General features: G+C 38.4%; 1 protein-coding gene across 1 annotated transcript in view; it reads right to left on the bottom strand.

Annotated features, from left to right (window-relative positions):
- LOC132788904 (uncharacterized) overlaps positions 1-22,955 on the bottom strand; it is a 29,586-nt gene extending 6,631 nt beyond the window's left edge. Inside the window, exons 1-3 of the mRNA XM_060796574.1 lie at positions 22,732-22,955; positions 21,866-22,611; positions 15,089-15,229 (exon numbers count right to left, since the gene is read on the bottom strand). Of these exons, the coding sequence (XP_060652557.1) occupies positions 15,089-15,229; positions 21,866-22,611; positions 22,732-22,861 (1,017 nt within the window). The 5' untranslated portion in view covers positions 22,862-22,955. The remainder of the gene's footprint in view (positions 1-15,088; positions 15,230-21,865; positions 22,612-22,731) is intronic.
- Between the last annotated feature and the right edge of the window lie 1,413 nt (positions 22,956-24,368).

Below are 24,368 nucleotides of genomic sequence, written 5' to 3'. Positions count from 1 at the left end.
GATTAATATCATTAGGAATGTAATGGAATCTCAGAATAAAGAAAACCACACATTAACAAGTGTATTATTGTTTACTTGCTTTCGCTCTAAAAGTTAAGATAAATACAGAAGTTAACACAAAAAAAAGGTGTTCAGCATTCTCCACTCTTATTTGCGTATTAAGTTCATATCAAGATTTAGTTCACATTCAAAAGAACCCAACAAAAAGTTTGTAACGTATTCACTTTCCGACTAATAATTCGGACATTTCTTAATTAAACGGTTGAGCATTTCCACATTTGGTCAACACATTCATATAAATTCATTGAGAGTGACAAATGACGTTTATTGCGTGTAGTTAATGTCTAATAAACTAGTTTATGGGAATATAGTCATGTTTAATTTCAATTTCGTTGAAATGCCACAATCTAAGATCATCAAAAAACAGGGGGAACCTCTACTACTTGGTTTGCTGCTGTTTTTGGTTTAGATTCAAGTTAGATTTCTCAAAAATAAGTATCTCACCCAAAAGCCCTTTCGCAACAGAGTTATTTAAATTTTACAGCGAATCTTTTGTATATCTGAGTATACGAGTATATATATTTTTTGGGTTGGAAGCGAAGACAGCTTTATCTTATCGCCCGTCGAGTTGAGTTGAGTTTTGAGGTTTCCCTTTAACGAATACATTAAATACATATATTATTCCGGGAAATATATGTAAATAACCCGCCCCGCCTGAGCACTCCATCTTCATCTCTCTCTCACTCTCTCGCTCGCTCGGTTTGTGTGCGATAGTTATCGCTTCGTTTTTTTTTTTTTTTGTCGTGGGCAAGTTTCGTAACTTACGCAGAAATCTTGCGTCGTATGGTGGACACGGCGTCGTGTTCAAGACAGGTAGCGCTCTATTGGGTCCATATCAGCAAGCTAAAAAATTAGTTCCTCAACGATGACAAATTAGACGTCATTAAGACAGCGTCTCTCGCGCTCACTGACTTTGGGGCCCTCTGTTTTCCTGGCCCAACTTAAGCAGCAGATAATGGTCAACTGGGACTGTGACTGTGACTCTGACTCTCGACTGTGACTGTGACCTCATCCTTTCTGAGAAAAAAAGTAAAAACGGCGCGGTACGTGCAACAAATGGGCATCCTAGGGCTGGAACTGTTACTCCATATTATTTATGATAATCTCGATTTTGTGTGGTAGCCAACTACCAAGTCAGTTCGCGTCAGTCATTCAGTCATTCTGTCCTCTCTTTCTCAGCCACTGGGAACGCTGTGTGTGGCCCTGATTCGAGGGGCTCTCGCGCCTCTACCTGTTGCCAGGCCCCCAGTTCAGATTAATGTGAAGTGACATGTTTAAGTAAATGATCCAGAAGCTTATCCGATAATGGTCAGCATATTTGTTAAATGCTGTACTTGCAATATTCTTTTTGGTGGTCCATCTAATTGACCCAAAAAATTGCCATAAATCGAAGAGTTTTCTGCTCAGGATATTACACAGCGAAACAATCACGAAGAGCAGCTAGACCAACACGAGTGGCACAGAGAAGAGACTCAAGAATCGTCTCCAGATGGTACACGATTAGCCTTAAATAGGCTCCACAATAATCATTTGTTTTCGGCGGCCCCACCAACAATGCAGCTGGGTTGCGCATCGATAAGCCAAGGAGTGCGGCAGGTGAAGAGGAGGATCCAAAGATTCAGCTTCTCATGACCAAGTCGCAGGGCCACCGCAGTTGCCAGACAACGTTGTCGTCGTCGTCGTCTTGGTCGCCGTCTTCGATGTTGCTGCTGCTTGCAACGGTTGCAAGTTTTGCGACAACACGAAGATTAGCATGCGTGACTAACAGAATTTTGTTATGCCTTCCAAGTCGTGTGCTGCTGCTTCTGCTGCTTCAATTCTTTGCAGTCTCTCTCTCTTTACCTGAAGTCTTTGCCAACTGCTTTGGGTAATCGTTTCTTAATTTTGCTAATTAATAATTAAATGCACGATAAGCCTCAAAGATTCTGCGCTAATTAATTAAGCGCAAAAAATAAAGTATACTGCAAATAATTGAAGACTTGTCAGCGAACAAGCTCTTTTCACATACCATCCATAGTTTCAGGCTTCAGTTTAAGATGATTTGCCTTTTTAATTTTTGTAGCGTTCGTTTTTTATTTTTCTGTCTGTTTTTTGTGTTTTTGGTTGTGTTTTTTTGACCGGAACCTTTTTTTTATTGACAAGCAAATGCACTCAAGCCGAATATGTTGCCCCGAGTTGGAGTTCGACTTGCCAGTTGCCGGTCAATGCTTTTGCGCGCAGATCTTACAAACATTTTAGTCGGCGCGACTTGTAGCATTTGCCTCCACTGGACGCGCGCGTCTCCCTTTGGCACAAAGTTGATTTTCGTAATTTATGATGTCGTCGCCATCTCCGTCGTCGTCGTCGTCGACTCTTCCAAAGAGATTCAGATTTTAGGCCAAGGCACTGCGTGGGACGTCTGTTTGGGCCTCAACTACAGCAACAACAACAACAACAAAAACGATGCAAACAGCTTCTCTCCTTTGGCAATCACACACAAATCGTATGGAAAACTATTATCAGAAGTTGTATGTTAATTTTTAAGCATGTTGCCTGTTTGCTTGCCTGCCTGCTGCCTGCCTGCCTAACATCCTGTGCTCACTCGATAGATACGACAACGAAAGAGAGACTTTAGGAGGAGGCTTGGCAGTGGCAGCAGCAACAGCCGCAAGTTGCAAGTTGCGAAATGTAATCTTTTGTCATCATGTTTGACAGAAACGGTTGTCGCCCCAAAACGCACCTGTTCCGATTCCCTCATTAATTATGCATAAATCCCTCTCGCAGTCGCGTTTCATTTTGTATTAGAGCGTTTACGAGTTGGAAAACAATCTTTAATGCCTTGCTTGTCAGTCACACCCTCTTAAAGTCAAATTGGATAATAAATACACTGCCATTTGTCGTTTATCTGCTTGTAAAGATACTTCGCAACAGCAAATAAAGGATAGCGTTGTTAATAACGCATAATAAAAACGCAACGCATAGTAGTTAAATGACAACATTGTGCATATCAGTAATGAGTGTGTCGACAAGCAGTGTAAAGTACATAGATAAACGGTGAACTGCTTACTTTGGTTATGTGAGTAAGCAAGCAGTACTTTTTGCTTGTTTATATCAATTAACCTTTTCTCAAGTGCAGCTTAGCAAACACTGTCGACATTAATTGATTTTATGTTGTAACTAAGCAAAACTAAAATTAAGCCTCGAATGCAACGTAAATTGAATTATGAAGCCCTATAAGTTATCAGTAACTGCTGATCATAATTGTTGATTATTACAATAAGCATCTAACAGCAAAATATTTTTAAATTGAATACGAAAAATATTCATAAAACAATCTAAAGTAATAATATATTGAAATTTAATTAATTCGGAAAACAGTTAAAATATTTTCACTGATTTATATAACTTGTATATTTATAATACATATATATAATATTATATGAATTTCATATTTTACTAAATAGCCTTTTTACAAGCAGATTCATTTCTCTTTTGGTAAAAATCATTTGAATGTTTGCATTACAATCTGAGTTTTGTATTTAAAAACAATAATTTTGCAAAAATAAAACAAGCTTAACGAGCGTAAAACAAATGTTTGTAAGTTCAACGCATTGTTTATGTATGCTTTTGTTTATGAAAATGCACTTTTAATTTGATAGTACGCATTTTCTTTTCTTTTCAAAGTTGAATGTGAAAACAGAAGCATGGCTGATAGCCATAATTGCGAGTGCAGCATACATTTGAATCAATAAATAGTTATGCATATATTTATGTGCTGACTTACAAGCGCAACCTCTGCTAATGTTGTAAATAAAAACAAGACTATTGTGGTTGTAAAAAAATGCGAAAGGTAACGATGGTTTTTTCTTATTAGTATAAATAATAAATGGCTTTACTTTGGCGCACAGACAATGCGTGGATTTTTTAACAAACTGGGCACAAAACAAATATAGGCGTTACGATGGGCGTTTTTAACAAATGTTGTTCGATGTACTCGCAGCATTGTGTTGGCCCCGCAAGAGTTAGTAGTGACCACAGAGCAGAGGAGCAACAAGGAGGAGGAGAGGAGAGGAGATTATTGGGAAGTCAATTTGAAAAATCGATTAAATTCGAATAAATGTTGAAGGATGGAGTTAGGCAGATTTAAAAACTCATAACAACGTGGCAACACCTTCTTTTGTGCTCAGTTCTCTCATTCTGTCTCGTTGTCTCTGTCGACACGGAGGTGTGCAAAACCATGTGTGGGGTAATCCCCATCATCTTCCCCAAACACCCGGGAATATCTCTGGCTGTTGTCGTTGTCGTTGTCGCTGCCGCTGGCGATTGGTCAGCACAGAGAGGAGGAAATATTATTTATATTTGTTTTGCTAAATTTATGACCCAAACGAGGACAGAGGCAACTCAGAGAGAGAGAGAGAGAGAGAGAGAGAGAGAGAGTGAGCGAGAGAGAGAGGGAGGCAGTTATTGACAAATTTCCGGCGTGCCAGAGGACAACAACGTGTTCGGTAGCTGGCGCTAGTACATGGAACGGTGGCAGTGAAGTCGACAGGAACACGGATTCGCCAAAAGCGAAACTAATCAATATATTCCTCCAATTAATGCGCGCATCCTCATCCACATTCTCTGGTCGTTGAGTGAGGTCCAGTGTTGATTGCTTTGCATATACATATATATGCATATAAGCATTGCATCTGGGGATGGCGGCATTAATAATCTACAATATCTGATTTGATGAGTGGAGATTGTGTGGAAATCTCACACACAAACACACACACTCATACTCTGGCAATCCAATCACAATGCATTCCATTAAACGTGACAAGTTGCTTGTCCAAATAAAGCCACAGCGACCCCATCAAATTCCAGATCGAAGATGCGCCCCAGGATCGTGTTCAATAAAATGCAAACGCCGTCTACCTCGACTTCAATTCGAAGTCCATCTCCATCTGCAGTTTGGATTGATTGTAATCAGCAGTTTTGTCCAGTTGGAATAACAATGGCCAGCCAGCAGTCAGTCATGAATCCATCTTCGTCAATGCTTCTGATGCGCTGTGATTGTGACTCTGAATGTGGCAAGTAAGTTAGTCAGTGACTTCTTGGTGGTTAACATGGCGCCTGAGTTTGTCGTTTTGGGAATTGCCATCAGATCATCAATAAGATGATCATCATCAATGACTTTGACGCTGACTCTCGACTTCAACTCCAACTCCAACTCAAACGCGGATGCTGTTGCCCCATTGTTATTGTTTTTCTTTTTTGTTTGTTCTTTTTTTAGTTGGCGGCGTCTGCAAATGCACGTCATTCCGCGGCTCATGAAATGTCACTCAAAGCCATCCATCCATCCATCCGTCCAGATTGCCAAAGTAGGTGCTCATCCACCACAGAGAGCGAGAGGCCAAACAATTCAATTGGAGTAGCGAATAAATCACCCAGAATGACGCCGTGGCTCCTTGGCTGCTGATCGTGAAGCCTTCGAATTGGCTTAGCCATGGCTCTAAGCATTTCCTTTTGATGCCCTGTAGCCAACGACTGACCAAAAGCGGGTGAATTCACTAATAGATAAGTGTGTCACAAGCTGAATAAATTTGACACTCAGCGGAAGATTTCTATTTTAATAATTAGGACATTTATAGTAATTGGTTTATAAAATCAATAAATGGTAATTGAAATGAACTGTCACAAAATATAGAAGTTTCAACTAAATAAATTACAATTATCTTCTTGTAACTTTTTATGGAAGGTTTCTATTTTGATATTTTGTTTAATTACAATTGTTTTTCACTTTAATTTCTTCATTTGAAAGATGTGATGATTCCAACAAATAATAATAAATCAGTTTTTGTTTGGAAAAATATATACAACTTATTATAAAATATATTGCTCTTATGTTCTTTTCAATGATTTAGTTTTTATTTTATTGAAAATTCAAATTATTGGGTCTTATCAATTGCGCTTTTGATTGTAATTCTTATTTAACAGTCTTTAGTTGAATGTTTGAACTAATTTCGAAGACTAAGTTCAAATGTAATAAAATAAAATACTAATACAATTTGTAAGTTTTAAATATATTAAGAAAAAATCTATTATAATTAACAATTAATTTATTATTATAATATTTAAAAGTTTAAAGTAAACCAAAATCGCTTTAAAGCTATTGAAACTCATTTGCATTAAGTACTTTTTCCGGACACGTCGTATTTAACGGCTGTGCCAAACCTTTAAGAGAATTTTCTGTTTGTGGTTTTTGGTCTTTGGATGGGCTAAAAAGAAATGCGGCCGTGGCACAGGAAATGATCGCGGCCATTTGAGCATTTTATTTTGTTTACGATTTTCGTCGTAGTTATCTGGGAAGTATTTCGAACGTCGCTAATTTGACGACTGCACGATTGCATCGACTTGTTGGAGAGGAAGAAGAGACCGTTTGCTGTTGACTGTTTGCTGTTGGCTCTTGGCCATGGCTGGTGACTAGTGACTGGTCCTTGGAGGATCGGCTCCCGCCGATGCATTTACAGATAAGCTCAATTTCGTTTTTGCTGACACTTAAGCATTGGCGGCCGCAGACAGCCAAAGCTAAAGCTAAAGTTGAAGCTGAAGCCAAACTCAAGACTCAAGTGGAGATCACTTGCAATCGGAGCGGAGGTGGAGTTGTTGCACGTTTCTTTTTTTCTGTTTTCATTGAAATGAAAATTCCTGGTCGCAAAGTCACGGTTAAGTCAAGTTTTGTTGCACTCTGTTGACGATTGTTTTATTGCAGACAGAGAGACCAATATTGTAGAGGATTATACACACGAAGGGTATTTGTGGCAGCTGCCAAAGCCGAGGCGATCTCTCGATGCTCCATGCAGCATGCGCGGGTAATTGTGAATGACAATAATTGTGAAGACATTCGTTTTTGACCTGGACTGGGGGACAAACTGACTTGGGGCATTCGGTGGAACGTGCAAGACATTGGCGCCAACAGCGCCACCCAATCTTATAGTCCAGACCGAGTAAATGTCATTGTAATGCAACAACTCCAAATACATTCCCAGAATGGCAGACGGATCGCTTGCTGTCTGTCCTGCCCTCCTGTTTATTGATACTCACACACAGTGGGCAGTTCTCGGTTTTTTTTCTTTCTTTCGTGAACGAGTGAGGGACGCCTTAACATTTAATAACTTTCGCCTTAATTCATGTTGGCTGTCAGTGCATCGATTTTTCATAATTAAAACCGAATTGCAAACTGTGTGCAAAAGTTTGTAGGAGGTGCGCAACTCCGGCGTCTTTGAAATTGAATTCGTGTGCTGCCTTCAACTCGGACTTCGACTACGAGCTGTGGACTTGTGGAGTGGCAGCTACTGCCGACAACAACATTTCAAGGTGGTGCCATAATAAATGGTTAGGCAGATAGAGAATTCGCCAAGTCTTTCCTCTGCATGTCTGTCTGTCTGTTTATCCCTCCATCGATGGCCACGTATCGAAGGTCTCGATCGTGATCGAAATCCATTAATCAAATCACTTAGTCTCGCTAAATAAACTTTCGAGTTCTCACTCGCCAAAGCACAACATGTGAAGAGTACTAAGTTTAACATAGTGATCGTTATTAACTATTGCAGTTTAAGAAAAGGACATTAAACGACTGCTCAATGTGATATGTTAAGATGCAGAAAATGTTGATTATTATGTAGATAAAAAAATGTGTAATACAATTACAGTCATTGAAAGAATAATTTAGAAAAATCCTTAAAAAGATGCCAGCAAGTCAATATTTTACAGAAAACCATCGAAATATATTTGTGCGGGAAATAATATTATATTAAATCACATTCAATAACTAAGCCTAATAATATTTACATTATTTCTAATATATTAAACTCATTTATTGTGAATATAATTTTATTAATAATCAAAAATGTAAAAAAAAACTTGAAATGAAGACCTTTTATAGATTATTAGTAAGAATATTTTTGATAATCTTCTTTAAATTTTGTTCCAGTAAATGTGCAAGTAAACATGATAATTACAAGTTCTGCACAAAACTTTTTTTTTCAGAAACTGTTAAAAATTAAATTTTTTAATCTTTAGTTTCTAAAAATGTAAGTGTTGGACTTTGCCATGCTCAAGTTTCTATTTAAAATGAAATTGCATTTAACTGCTTATAAATGGTATGTAAATTGGAAAGAATATAGTCAAGCAAAGAAAAGGCAATTGTGCGAGATATAATTAAATGAAAATGGCATAGTTAACAAGTATATAAATCAGCTGCACTGGCTCTTGCTGCCACAGAAGGGCACTTTCCCAGAAGGGAAATCCTTTCGCATGTCAACTGACAATAATTTTAACAGCACTTGACGACGCGACGGCAAATCCGAGTGTGCTTCTTCCCTCCCAACAAGAACTACGAGTGAAACTACTATAAGTGGAAGCGTCACATATCCACAGGGAACTAAATAAAGAGACAAACTCGAGGTTGTCCTCCTCAAGATAATACGCAACAGGCGGCGCTATTTGAACATAGAAATGCGGAGAGAGAGAGAGGTAGAGAGAGGACGGAGAAAGAGACGTATTTATATGCGATTGTTTTGGATGTCTCCTCGAGCATATTTCGGTGACATTTATGTGCCGCTGACGGCCAATGGCGGTAGCAACAAGAAAGCGACACAGAGCTCTAATTAAATTTAATAGCTGCAACGGCATCGAAACTTGGGCCAAAGCCACCAACGTGGACAACGTTGATGGCGGGGGAAATGCGAGTTGAAGTCGTAAACACATTTTGATTTGATTTTCTGGAAAGGATTTAGATTCAGACGTTTCACAGCTCAAGTTGTCGGTGCGTCTTTGCTTATGCGTTGATTGAATTGTCACCTCCGTTTTAATGACACACATGGCCACAAATGCCGAATGACGACGCCAAAATTCAAACAACTTCTAGAGCGTTTTTGATGTTTCTTTCTTGTGCGGCGCCAGCGTTGACATTTGTTTCACTAAGTTTTATTACACTTAATGCGGAATAAGGAATAGAGAGAGACAGAAGGAATGCAGGAGACACTTTGCTGTAGTTTGCCAAAGGTGTCAGACGTTTTATGGCCCTTCTTGACGACCTGTTGAAAAGTTCATGGTCACTCACAATTTTACCTTCGAGAGTTCTCGACATTTACGATGATTCTCCGTTCCTATTTGAAATTCCCATTGCGGATTACGGCGTCGGCATTCGCCATGTTCATCAAAAGACAAATGCCTGAAATTACTTTCACCATCTCGCCCCGCATTTTATGCGACGGAAAAGGGAACTTCCTAAGAGCATAAATGAAACAGGCGAATCATTTATTCGGTTTAACTTTCCTTAAAAGTTTCCTATATAAATCTGAGAAAACAGTTTTATATTGCTGGAATTATAAGGCTAGTTTCGGCTAATTTTTAAGACAGAAACGTTAGGACTCGATAAAAATTGTTTAAGAATTTCAAATGTTAAATATTTATGCCATTATCATTGCAAAACTTAAACTATAAGACTTAACATTGGTTTAATTTGATGAAGGACAAATAAATCGAGAAGGACAAATTGTCAAGAAAAGATTTTTACAAATAGTTTTAGGAGTTGAATATTGGTTAAGAGCTTTTTCAGGTAACTTTTTATATAGGTTAACGAAATTTCGTAATACCCACTTCATGCTTTTACGTTCAATTTATGTTAGTTCGGTAATTGATATTTTCTTCCGATAAAGCTAAAGCGTTGCCAGCGAACATGAGTATTCGCAGACAACAGTTAAGATTAATTTTAATGTCCCATTTGCCTACTAAAATGTCTTTGGCGATATGTCCGAACAAGCGTTGGAATTTGAACAAATTTACATATGTATGTACATTGTACATCGTAGTTTATCTATGTACAAATATTTTGATGAATAGTATTGTATGTATTTATTTATGTACTACTTCAATAATGAACATGGGCATTGCCAAACATGTTTGTTTGTTTATAATCACATCGCATCGCATATTTATTTCTACACACTTGAACATGCTAAATCATTTATATAAATGATTTGCACATACAAATTACATATGTGTATGTAAAGAAGTATGTGTGATGATGTGTGAGTATGTTTGGTATGTAAATAGTGTGAGGGGGAGAAAAAGAGTTGAAGAAGGCGAAGAAACACCAGCTACATTTTTGTGTCCAGTCATTGTCAGTATGCAGCAAAAAATATTTTTAATTTGAATAAGTAATTCGAACAACAGCCGAAATCAAAAAAGGAAAAAACGAGCAACACACCAAAAAGTACAAAAAAAGAGAGAGAAAAAAATACAAACAAGTCAAAACAAATGCGAAACAAGGAAAATTCAATTTACTCGCATGTCAAGCCGAATTGCCGGCTAGGTCAAACACGTTGATGGATGGATGAACGGACTGGCGGACAAATGGACAGACGGACGGATGGATGGTTGGCTAGCTGAATGAAAGGGAAGAACAGCAACAACAATAACAAATACAAGTACAAGCTGAAAACGTTGGCAAAACGTTGCATGCTCGCCGATTGGGCGGTCCAATTGCCCCACCTAACTGACCCAGCCGACGGCAAACAATACCTGGCACACTAACAAAAATTACAGTGTAAATTCAGGTGGCTAAACGAGATAAATTGCAATGTAAATTCAAGTGACGAAAATTCGATTAACGAGTTTGTTGTCCTCAGAGTTTAATGAAGAATTGGATTCTTGTATTAACTTGGATAGATTACAAATTTGAGTAGCATTATAAAACTCTTCCTGGAATAAGATGGTTTGTTATGGTACTATAATGGTTTATGTTATTTCAACCTCTTATTGAATGAATATAATATAATACTTTATACTTTATATTTATAGGAAGCTGAAGGCCTTCGCTGTCATTGCTTTACCAATAGCGTTAGTATTAATTTTAATTATAACTAACCTTTTAAATAATAATAATATTTATAGAAAGTAGTTGGATGAAAATTTGATTAATAAAGTACAAAAATAATTTACAAAACTTTGGACAAAAATGATTTAGATAAAGTAAGCAACATAAGACAAATTTTGAATGTGAGAAAATTGATATATGAAATTGGATTATTTTTTAGAAGTAGCAGTTTTTTATTTATGTAGAATGACATAGACAGTGGATAGCATAGATATTGTGAAGAAATCGCTTCGCTTCCATTCGAAACATCATTTCATATAATTTCTTTTTTCTCTCTGTGTATTTACTTACACACTCTCCCACTTACACCGTTAGTTGCATATATGTATATATTTCCATACATGAATTGAAACATAACAGCAAATGAAAATATAAATTGGTAAAGGTATGAGACGAGCCAAAGTTTTTAATTAATACAAAACTTGTAACATTTTATAAGCCGCTGCAGTAACTACAGCTACAACTACAACTACAACTACTACCATAACTATTAGCCTGGCTCTGTAGCATGCCCAACTATATGTCTGAACATATATACATATACATCAATCGCTTTGCATGCGCCACAGAGCGAAAGGTGGAGGAGTTGGAGGAAAAGGGAAGAGGAAGTCGCGTCAGTCCATTTGGCAGGTCAAGAGTGTAACTCGAATTCGAATGTCCGTTGTAAATGCCAGGCAGAGTGTTATGGCCATGTTTCTCTGTGTTATGGCCAGCATGAATGCTGTGCTAACAGGCCAGCTCAGCACAGCACAGCACAGCCATCGTCGATGGCTGATTGTCGCCACGTATGAAGCTAGAAATTTAATTAAACTTGGAATGCAAACACAACATCTAACGGCAGGCAGAACAAGCAGCCAATACCAGCTCTGCATGCGGGATGCACTTGACCAGACTAGACCACAGTCGTGGACTCTACAGACAGTCTCTGAGTCACCCAAAGTGGTGACTGGAAGCTGTCGGGATAGAACTTTGGACATAAATACACCAGGGAAGACAGTTCAACCAAACTAAGTATATAATTTAGCCTGGTATCCTATAATTCCTTACTATAGGATAATAAACAAAATTATACACTTAGTTTCTCTCCTAGCTAAAGAAATTTTAAAATGTGAGATAGTATTTTAGTGGGTTCTAATAATAAAATTAAAAAATTCCAAGTATATTATCGGAATTATCATTGAGAATAGAAATAATATGTGGAGAACCTTTAATAATACCATTATAATAAATTCGACAATATTAAGATAAGTATAAGACGGATAGCGAATAATATGCGATATTTATAAAATTATATATTTTTCTCGACATGGTAAAAATTATTGACTTCAGTTTAATTGGTATAAATTATGAAAATCCTATAGTCTTCTCATAATAATTAATCTACAAAACCATTAACATTTAACATTCGATAATATTAAGATGACTATAAGATGTGCTTGACTTGCGTGGAACCGATGCGATTTATTTCTCTCTTTGTGCGTAAACTGGCCATAAAATATGGAATCGCTGGCACTGCGAGTGAATGCTTTTTCGGTTCTCTTTGGATGCCCCGAATTTGAGACATTAGGCTAAGTGACAATTGTGCTCTGATTTATGGCTATTTCCGTCTCGTTGCGATTTCAGTGATTCGAGGAATTGCAAGCGCCGCTAATGAGCAGATTCCCCATGCCCCCAACCCTCGATCGCACTTGGCGTGGTGTGGATGATGCACGCGATTAATTGATTGCACTTATGCCTCTCAAGATTTGCATATATACACACATACAAGGCGTTGTGGAATCCATTATTTCCGGGAACATTGCATTTTGTACGGCAATTAGTTCGCATAAGTTGGAGCATAATGCTCGTTTACGAGTCGGATTGTTGGATTGCCACCACTGGATTATGTTGGATGCTGGATGTTGGGACACTGCCTTGGACCCAAACCCTCAATGGCAGGCATGTTCGCTTGCGGCTGGCATAAATCATCTTCCGTTTGTGCCGACGCCAGGGGCAGGGGCCGGGGGCCGGGGTCAGAGAGCTGAGGGTCTTGGGGACATGGGACTCAACAAAAATACTCGCATGTTGTAACCGAGAATTTTCGTCTAATTGAGAGACACACGACGCCTCGAAAACACACAGATTATTCTCGACTCTTTTAGCACATATTTTTAGGGGAAAACATAGAGTTTTTCTCATAGAGAGGGATCGCCCACCCGTAATTCTTCCGTTTTGAGTGGTGTAAAAAATAGAAAAGTTGTTTATAATATTTTTGGGTGCAAGTTAATTTATAGGCATTTAATTTGACATTTATATACAACAATAAGTTACCCCACAGAGAAACCACAAACAGTTCACCCCTCGTCTATCTCTGTGGCTGAATTCCTAACAATTTCCGACATTTATGAAGCACCTCAATTCAAATTGTGTCCGACTTTTCAATATATACGACGACGAGATTGTACAACTAGCACTAAGCATATGCAAAGTATCTACACTAAGAACTTAGTTAAACATGTGTTCTTAGTGCATGTTCAGAAAAAAGCGACAAAAACAACAAGAAACAGAGAACGAAATCATTGTGATGAGAGAACAAATATAAACACGTGTTGTTCTGTCAAATGCTTGTACCCGAAATGGAAATTACTTGTACCAAGGGCTATCCTTTTCATGCTATACCCTGTGAGTATTGCGAAAAGGGTGTTGTTAAGGAAAGTGAGGAAATTCCAATGGTAGACCACGATTTTTGAATCAGCATTACAATCGCATCCAATTTAAGATCTAGCATCTAGAACATACAACTCGGAAAATTGATCTTTATATTCCATACAAAATTTATCATCTTGTAGTACTTATAATTGATTTTTATTTTTATAAGTTTTGAAGCAATCATGTCCTGAGCAATATGAGTAACAGGTGCTTTATTATCGGCATGTTATTTATAGACGCGTTGGTTTAACCGCTTTTCTACGACAGTTTGCCCAACTGTTTGTCTGCTTAAACGTATTCAACTTGCAGCCGATTATATAGAACTTTTAATTTCTTTTTTAAATATATAATTTAAATTTGTATTATATTTTATATGCTAGAAAAAGACAAAAATCGCATTATTTATAAAGGGCAGAAATATATCTCTCTTTACAAAGATACAATTTCTGTAAACTCTTTGATTTCGGAGACAACAATTAAAAGAGATCAATCAATTATATACACTTATATGCGGCTTATACTTAGACTGAGATATTTCTAATTTTTATATTATTTAAATTTCAATATTTTTGGTAAAAATGTGGATTTTTTACTTATGACTTCTAGAAAACGGAAAAGTGTGTTTTGTTTAAAGGTCTCAAAGGAAAATATCGCTATCCATTTTGTTTAAGCTCTTTGATCTCGAAGACTATAATAATAAGAGTTGTTCCATTTCTTATACAGACACTTTTCAATTTCATAAACGTCATTTTCTTAAATTAAATTAAATTATCCTAATATTGTGTATGTTTGTTAAGTATACAAGTACAAACAGTGAACAATTTGCTATAAATTACGTTTAAATTCGTCGAGCTCGGAGCCTAAATTCCTGCACGCAGGATACCTGTTCGGCTAGCAAATCTAAGAGAGTTGTCATTTATTTTTTTTTTCATTTTATTCGTTGGTTTTTTCAAACTTTTTTTTTTGGTCAAGTCTTGCAGTGTCGGGCTAGTGCCGCCTTGTCTAATGGCGATTGGAGCGTGTTTGAGGCCCACGCGAGAAACAGCGGAACGACGCCCACTTCAGAAACATGCACTACAAGTGCTAAAAATTCTGAAAACATATTTCACAATTAATTGTCACAGCAACTGTGGCACCACCGCTGCCGCTGCTGCTGCTGCCGCTGCTGTTGTCGCTATGCCTTGGTGCACGTTGCTGCCGTTGCTCGACGCGGCTGTCATTATATTTTTCTCGCATTTTTAAAAGTTGTTCGACATGGCAAAAACAACGCGTTGCTGCTTAATTTGTCGTAATTAATGCTTATGAATAGTTTGTACTTGTCTTTATTTGTTAGAGCAAATTTCAAGTAATTCGAGGTCGATCTTTTGCTTGGGAAGTAAACTGAAGAAGGGAATTGGACTTAAATACTAAAAGTAAATAGTTTTAACTGTGACTTACTTGCAGCTTGACGAGCACTGGATCATCGGTAGCTAGCTTGGCCAACTCCTGGTAATTAGCTTTGGCCATGGCCACAATCCATTCCTTAGCCTTGGGATGTGCCAGTGTCACCTCCGCGGCATCCTTTTCCTCAATTAATTGCTGTGGAAAAAAACGACATAAAAAGACAAAGGCAACCATAGGGCATAAATTAATTATACATGTTGTAGCGGCAGCTTTTAGCGGAAGATTGAACTAGGAGTTAGAAGGGGTGGGGGTAAAGGGGTGTGAAGTGGCAACAAACAAATACCGAAAACAAAAAAAAAGAACAACAACGGGAATAAAACATAGAAAGCCCATTGAAAGCATTAACGCCAACACACATGAGCAACGCGTCTTAGAATCCATGCTCCAAACACACACATGTTGAGTGTATGTGTGTGTGTGTTGTCTAATGTGTGCGCCAATCTTTGCGGCAACCAAGGGTTGTGGGTGGTGGTGGTAGGGGAAAGGGGCTGCTGTAAAAGCTGAGCATAATTATGCGCACGCATTCAACGTCGCCATCGCCATGTTCTTCCCATAATTATGAAGGTAATAATTTTTATTTATTAGGCGCGTGCTTTAGGCAGATTGTGCGACGGGTTCTTTTCTTTCTTTTGAAATGTGAAATAGACTGGGAGCCATCGCATCCCCTGCCATCTCAACAGCAAGTAAGGAAAGCGACGGATGAGTGTGGTTGACTGAGAAATACCCGGTAGACCTGGATTAACTGATAATTTATTTATTTGTAATACTAATAAACGTAATCAAATTTCCAGGGATGATTGTAAAAATGTTTACTATCGTGTGTACTAAAGCTATAAAATTGGCATTTTGTGATATGTGGGTCGTTGCTGAAATTTCAAACAATATTGAAATGTATGGGCATAATACATACGAGCATTGTTAATCAATTTGGTATCTGTAGGCATAGAAGTTTGGATATGAATAGGCAGAGAGAATAATGGACAGGGATGATTTGATTCCATTATTACTAAAAAGTTAAAACCTTAAACTCTGAGTCACATATAAACTCGGATAATATAAACTGAACACACCCTTCTAATCGCAGCCTGCCGGGTATAAATACCCAAAAACGTAACCCCCGGCGCAAGTTGTTGTTCTCATTTGGTTTTTTGTTGTCGGTGATTTACACATTTCTCGGGACTCCAGAGTGGAGAGGCATCGTGGCATCGTAGTGGGTGTGGGCCACCACGCATTCCTACTGATAATGAGCACTCTAATGAGCGAGGGGCAAACGAACACACACACATGTGCCACCAAAAGTGAAAGAAGAAAGGAAAGGGAGAGGGAGTGGGGGTAGAACAAGAGGCAAACATGTGTGCCTTATATTTACGAGCGCGGAAAACATTTTCGGCAACTAATTATCCATTCGCATAATGTTCGCGATGCTAACAAGATGCAGGAGAAGAGGCCAAAAGAGTACAAAATGTTCATTGTTGTTGCCCTCTTACTCTTGTTGTTGCTGTGTTTACCTGAGCGCCATTTGCCATTGTGTTGCAAAAAGGATACACGGATGCGGCGCTTAGCCCGCAGGATGTGGCACGAGTGCGTGTGCCACACGATGCTCCGCTCACTCGCTGCTTTCTTTCATTTCATACTCGTACTCGTATTTACACGCCACTTGACTTTGCCAAGTGCCTCGCTTCAGTTGCTTCAGAGCTCTGAGCTTAGCTCGGCAGCATTTTTCCAATTATTCGCCACCCCCGCGGGCTCAGGTAAACGTGTCCGCCATTTGCAAAATGCCGAATACCGAACATCGAGTGTGTGCCGACTGCCGAATCGAGAAAGCGGGGAATCCCCCGAACAACACAACGACAAACAAGGTGAGCTCGAGTTGAGTGGAATTGAGTTGAGTTGAGGGCGAGCCAACTGAAACAGCAACTGAACAGCTCGGAAACATAACAGGACAAACATTGAAAAGTAAGGCCCCAGGCAAAGTGGCCATGTCAATGCTAAACAAAAGAACAGACCCGCCCACAGTCCAAACCCTCGACAATCCTCTCTACGGTCCCCCACCATTCAACGTGAAGCCCACCCACATTCGTCATTGCATGGAGTATATGTTGCCTTTTACGGCTTGCAAACTGCCAGCATAAAAAAAGTGAGCAAGCACGTTAAAGTTGAGACTAATCGACAGTGGATAACTCGCTAGGCAAAGATATATTAAATTAAACAAATTTAAAATAAGGTTTAAGATAAGACCAATCTGCATAAGTTGTATTCGAGTAAAGTTTTTGTTGCTCTAGTTTTCATAGACTTTAATGTCTCGTAAAGTCTGAATAGACGCTAAGGAGACTAAGTATTCTCCATTTATTTGCAAGCAAAGCTAAGAGTTTGGCTTAATTTTATACTAGATCTGCGTAAACCCATTAGAAATATGTTCCATGAATTTCATAGATTAAACATTTCAAATATGTGAGATCTGTTGAAGTATAACAGCGTATAGACAGACAGCCAACAAGTTTTCATGACTCTCTAGTTAATCTTGATTGGTGATAACCAATCTCTCTATTAAATTAAATTGTTTCGTTACATACAAAGTCACTCCTTTAGCATACCCAACTACGTTACAAGTTGGCGAGCATAAAAGTCGAGCAGAAAGAGCAGCGAAAGCGAGTTGGCTGGGACCTTGTCTATTTGCTCATTTCTCCCCAATCGCTTGTTTGTTGCCTGGCTTTCTTATGTCCTGTGTGTCCCTTTATGCAAGATATTATATCACACTGCTGGCCGTTGTTGTCCTCCACCACCGCCAAGCCGCAACCGAGAGCAGAGCAGAGAGCAGCCCTGCAAACCGAGTCCCGACCATGGCCATGTCCTGTGCGCTGCTCTTTGCTGCGTTGTGTCCTTTCTGTGTTTGCGTTTGCCTCCCGAAACTTACCTTTGGCTCCCTTGAAAAACGGATGAAGCCACAAAATGGTCATGTTTGCCATTGTCCGTTCCGAGCACACTGTGCTTCCATCCAATGCCAATGCCGTTGTCGTCGTCGTCGTCATCGTCGTTGGGTGTGTGGAGGCGGCACCATCGGTGGCAGTGGCATGGGGCAGGGACTGTGTGGCATTGACGACGCTCGACATTGTTGCTGTTGTAAATTTAACCGCTTCGGGACACACTGCGTTGTTGTTTAACAGCAATAACAACTTTTGGTTTGTTTCCTTACATTTTTAATTGGGTCCTTTGTGGTTGGCCTGGCCGTGATGAGAATAGCTTTGCCTAACTAATTTCTATTGCTGCTTATTGGCTATGTTAACATGTTTCACCAACTTGTTTTTATGCAAAAAGGGTTTTATTCCGTCTTTGTCTCCCACTCTCTTTCTTCCTCTTTCTCTCTTTTTCTATCGCTCCCCCTCTTTTGCTATCTGTGTGTCCAACTGTCCTCAGTTTGGGGTTTTAATATGCATATTGGGACACGGATCTGGCCACCAAAGTACCTTCTGAGTTAATAAAAATATATGTGGTTTGTTTGATGCTGCAGTCACTCTTCATTTCGATGTATTTAAAGTTAATCCGCAATGAAAAGGAGCCCAAGATATCGCTTTAAAGTTCTTTAATGAAAACTATGGGATACCCGTATTTTAAAGTAGAGAAAACTTTATAAACACTTCTCATTCATGAAGAAGTCACAAATTCGCTGTAGACATCATGAATTTACATGACAGCGAATTCGCAAGCTAGCTTATCAGCACGTAGTCAAATTCGCTTAAAGGCGAATTGCCGTCAGGCGATCTACATGTAGTCAAATGGAAGCAGAGAGCGAATTCAAGCTTCTAGCAAAGAGAGTTTTGTTCAATGCAGAAGAAGAGTGTTAAAGATAGCATGTGTGCGAGAACAGTACAGCAAAGGTTCAAGGTAACTTTACATACTAACTAGTTCAATTAATCAATAGCTGTCTCCCTCTTGCATGCAAGCGTGTTGTCATCTAAATAAATATTTGTTTTAACATTACTAATAATGAGTTTTATGCTGATAACAACAACGTGTAACAAGTAAGGTTTAATTTCAAACATTGCCTCGACACACGCACATTAATCAATAGCTAAAATACGGACAGTGGGTGCTGACTAAATGCACAAACTGCCAACTCATTGGGCTAATTAAAAACGCTCGAATCGAATTTAATTGATCAGCTAGATCGCCAGCCAGATCAGCCCTTAGCTATTACAATCATTACAGTTGCGGCGCCAAAATTTCACGGTTCATATTGATGGATCTGATGGATACGTCAGTCTGTTCAGCCTTATATCGCGGGAAAATACAATATTATATATCATATCGTATATGTAGTTGTGTGTGCTTGTGCATTGGGAAGATGATCGAGATCCCATTTCAAAACTCTTTCATGAATGATTTGGCACTTTCCTTTTTGGCTTTCTTGATGATTAATAATTTTTTTGATTAAACAAAAAATCCGTCAAGCAATTCGTTACCTTAAAGATTGTTGGCGCCGTCTGCTTTTTAATTTTTCTTTTCAATATTATTTGTTGAATTATCTTGTTAGCGAACAGATTTGTTAACAATTTTCATAGTTTACTGTTCAGTCGATTACAATGATTGGCAGTATTACAAGCTGTCTACTTTCTTGATGATAGAACGTTGTTATGGGCGAACTCTTTCTTTTTATAACAAATAAATTTAATAGGTTCAGAGTTTTGAACTTGGAAATGCAATGTCTTATGAAGATTGCTTTTATCAAGTTTGCCAAAGTTTAGGTACTCAATAAATATTTGAATTTGACGTTTTTAACAAAATTCTGAATTATCTTGAGCGAGTTCAAAAATAGTCAATCTGTGGTTTTGTGCAAAATAAACTAAGAATAAAAATGTTTTTATGTTTTTAGTTTCTCTTGACTTTTTCGAGGAGTGATATACGCTTCCTATTTGATATATGTAATTGGGCAGCATTAATCCGGAAACATGAAAAACGTGAGAAACTGAAGATAAACACAAAGTTCTTAGTCGTTTCCTTATATGCACTCGCATCTCATGGTCATGTAACATACTTGGATGGTGTAGAAGTATCTGTATATCTGTTGGCTTCACAAATAGGCACTTAAGTCGATGCTGTTGCCTTTAGTGTATTTTAGTGAGTAGTTTTTATAGCGCTTGACGTGCAGTTGACAATCTGAGTTTGACGTATTTCTACTGCTGCGACTGTCTAACTGAGAGATTGAGACTGAGTATCATGCATCAATGTGTTGTTGCATGGGGTAAAGATACACTCGCACACACTTCTTCTGGTCGATGTTCTTCGCTAGGATGATTTATGCACTCGCCTATACCTTATGCCTAAAAAACCCAAATTCTTTTGATTGACAGCTCTGAGTGGATGACAGTTGTTTGACAATTCAACCCAATTGTAATTGCCGGCATCTTTAGCTCGGCAACATTTCCTTTCGTTCAAGCGATTTTCTCGTAACGCTTGACAAATTTCAACATGTTGTCGCCTTTTATTGCCAGACATCTGCAGTGGCCGAAGATACAGAAATATATCTACATGTGCATTCTATCTATTGCTAGTTGCATGCAACTCATTTGCTTACTACAACAACTCTAAAAATATTCTAAATCTTGTCAAGAACAAATTACTAAACTCATTTGCTAAAAACATGTAAAGTTTTGAATATGTATCAGAGTCGGACGGAAACGAAAAAGGAAATAATTAGTCTCAGTAATTGGAAACTATTCGAAATATATAAATGGAATTTACATTTTGCATACAATTAAGAACAATTCTAATGTCTTTAAATGTGCAATTATACAAGTATATTGATTTATTATTATACAAGAAAAAAAGATAAAGTTTCCAAAGAAATTCATGAATAATTTTTAAGGAACATTTTTGAATTGAATTTAATATTGAATAGTGAATTTAATTATTTGATATTTTCTAATCTCAAATTATCCAATTATATAAAAACTTTCGTTGAAAATTACAAAAAAAATTTGGTCACACTATTCTCAAAATACATAAAAAAACTCTGTTAAAGTGCGTATTAGAAGTTATACAAGTTTGCGCTTTATCATAGTAAGAATTTATGAGTGAAATGATATATAAAGAAGAGGTTAAACCTATTCTACAACATAAAACTATATCATTCTCAAAGTACAATTCTAACGGGAAACTAACAGAAGAATGGGCAGACAGAATAAGTAATGGGTCAAAAAGTCGTGAGTTTAGACCTTTTGCAGCGGGTGTTTGGTCATTTTATGTGTCCACGAATAAACTTAATGGGATTTACTATGTTCCAATGTGCTGGTGTCAAGTCTGTGAAGTTTAAGCGGTTTGGTCACAAGCCAGCAGTTCCACTCGAGCAAGAACCGAGTGACTGAGAACAGGCCCTCATTCTGACAAGATATTGAAGCTTTTCAAAACAAGTGAACTGATCTCAAAGATAAAATACTATATATAGTACTAGTTAGCTAAGAATTCATTTAGCTATTTTAGAGCAATGCAAACATAAAGTTCTTGCGTCATAAGGTAAATATTTAAACTCTTTGTAGTTGAGCAGGGGAAAAAAGAGGAAAATCGACAGACAGATTCCCCAGTATAAACAATTCCCACAGGAAATGGGGTCTAGGTAGAGAGACAACTTGGATGCGCTGGGCAGGCAGGCAGCAAACGATGCGAGACGATACGTTTTTGCACCCACAACCCGCATTCTACACTCGAAAGACAAATCCAAAACCGGTTTACCGGAAAGAATATTACTTATATGTTTATAGTGGAGTCTTTGCCTACCTTCTCTGGCTTCTTTTTGGCGGGTGGTGAGATGATTTTAGCCTCTTCCTCAGATGCCATGCGATTGAATTTACGCGTCGCCTCCTTAACACTCATGGGATTTTCGGCCACATCGCCCTCGGCACCTGAGACTTTCTCTGCGGCCGAACTATCGGTAGAAGCACCCGATGAGAAGGAGAAGCGTGGTATATTCTCCTTGTTTGCAGTCTCATCCAGTGAATTAGCACGCGATATGGACTTGGCCTCTGATTTCTTGGGCGTTTCCACTTCTGTTTCGACTTCAGGCGTCGCTGTCGGTTGCAGCTCGAGACGCGCTGGATCAATACGTTGCATGGCGACTGTAAACTCATTGACGCACTCGCGATAGCTTTCCACCTGCTCCCGATGAACTGCAACTCCAGTGGCGGCCGTTGGAGGAGCGGCCACTGGAGGAGCTGCCACAGGAGCACTTACCACTGGAGCAGTTGCCACAGGAGGAGATTGCACCTCGGGTGGAGCTTTGTAGGGCGGCGGTTGCCTCAAAGGCGACGCAACACTGTCGTTCATAGACACTATGGAACTGGCACCTGGACTGGAAGGCACTGATGCATTTCCAGCTGCTTCCACCGCACGTTCCACGACATCGTCGGCTGGACACTCGTTGATATACTTTTTACGAAGTATCAAATATTTTTGATTGTTTTCATTTTTAATCGTCGAAAGCAACGTCACATATGTTTTGAAACGTTTGCGTGCCTCAGCTTCATCTGTAAATATCATAAATGCAAATTGCAGTTGTGATTTAGTTGAATGCAACAGGTTGTTGCTGTTGCTTTGCGTAGTTAACGTCATACGCAGTCATCAATGTTTTGGAAAGTCTGACTCACTTTGTGTGTGCGTTAGATATTTCTTGAAATGCTTAACCAGCGCATGGTTTGTCACTTTGCCGTCGTTCTGCAGCATATAATTGCGTATATCCACAATTGATAGCTGTTTCGTATTGTCTATTGCACTCATTTTAATTAAATTCCAATTGTACACGAATAAATAGCAAACACTTTATTTTGCACAAAACCTAAACAAACATACTGACGCCAGGGCTGCCGAGCACTTAGCGTCAGCTGGCTTGCAGCCCACACAACGAGTGTCGGCCCTGGCGCCTCGTGGAAAAAAGCTTGCTGCTATGAGCGAGTTTACTTGTTTACAAATGCAAAGCGGCTTGGTAGAGATTTTTTTTATGAATTTATATTTTTTTATTGAAATATTTTATTAGGTTGCGTGAATAAATTGTAGAATTATTATTTATAAATATTACTATTTTTACTTTGTTCGTATTTATAGTTAAAATATTCGCTACACGCTTTCCGTGGACGAAGAATTCATATTAAAAGATATTTTAAATACATACAACAATATAAGGAACAGTTGGGATTTTTTCTTATTAATATATTTTTCGACTAAGCAATAAATCTATTAAATTTACTTCCTTCATTTGTAGGTTTGCAATTACATTAAATTAAATTTAATTAGTAAATACCATATTGGTACTTTTTTTTAAATGTGTTTTTATATTTTTTAAAAACGTTCTTGAAGAAAATAATGTATAATAAAAAATACTATAAATCATATTTATTTAAGTAAATTAATAATAATTCAATGGTAGTAGATTTACATTACATTTTACATTAAATTGCATATTGTAAAATAATCTTATCAATAGGATTATAAACAATTTGTCTTTGTAAAAATCTCCCTAGATGGTACTCTTTTTTGGCGTTCAAAAGTAAACCATTTCAATTTACAAAGGCATACAAATTGTGTAAATTTGGCAATTTGACCGCAACTGATATATGCAAAGATACTGTCGCAATCAGGCAATGAGATTAAGCACTCGAACACTTTGTTTTGTGGGCGGAATGTTAAGTCTGCAAGGAGGGGTGAGGAATAAAAGGACGCTCGTACCATATGAGAAAAGTGTTAATTTCATTTTCGATTTGCCAAAATGCGATTGCCAAGGAAATTGTCGAAAGGCCGTCGTCATTTATCATCTGCACATGCGAGCAGAGCTCGTAGATTCATTCTTGCCTGTCAGCCAAGCCAGTCACAGGCAGCCACAGGAGCTTAGCTTCAGCTTCAGCTACAGTTTCGTTTCAGGCTGCTGTAGATGTTGTTGTCTGGGCCCAAATGTTTCTCCGTCTCTCTTTCTCTGCTGGCTGCAACGACGTCGATGAGAACGGCAAATACGACAATGGCTTATGTGGTTACACAGATTGGGATTGTATCTTTCACTTACATTTCAAGTTTCAAATGTCAAATTGTTTTGTTGTCTCACTGAGCTCACTCCACCCATTGCTCCTCTATCCCAATGCCCATGTCCATGGTCAGGCTAAGACTCCAACTCAAACTCAAACTCAGGCTACAGCTCAAGCTCAGACGACAGTCGACAACCGAGAGTTGAAAATTTACATTTGCATTTTGCAATTACCAACTGTATAATTTTCTATTAAGTCACATACATTTTAGA

This window comes from Drosophila nasuta, chromosome 3 (assembly GCF_023558535.2).
Source record: "Drosophila nasuta strain 15112-1781.00 chromosome 3, ASM2355853v1, whole genome shotgun sequence".
Taxonomy (NCBI): domain Eukaryota; kingdom Metazoa; phylum Arthropoda; class Insecta; order Diptera; family Drosophilidae; genus Drosophila; species Drosophila nasuta.
This window is presented reverse-complemented; position numbering and strand designations above follow the sequence as displayed.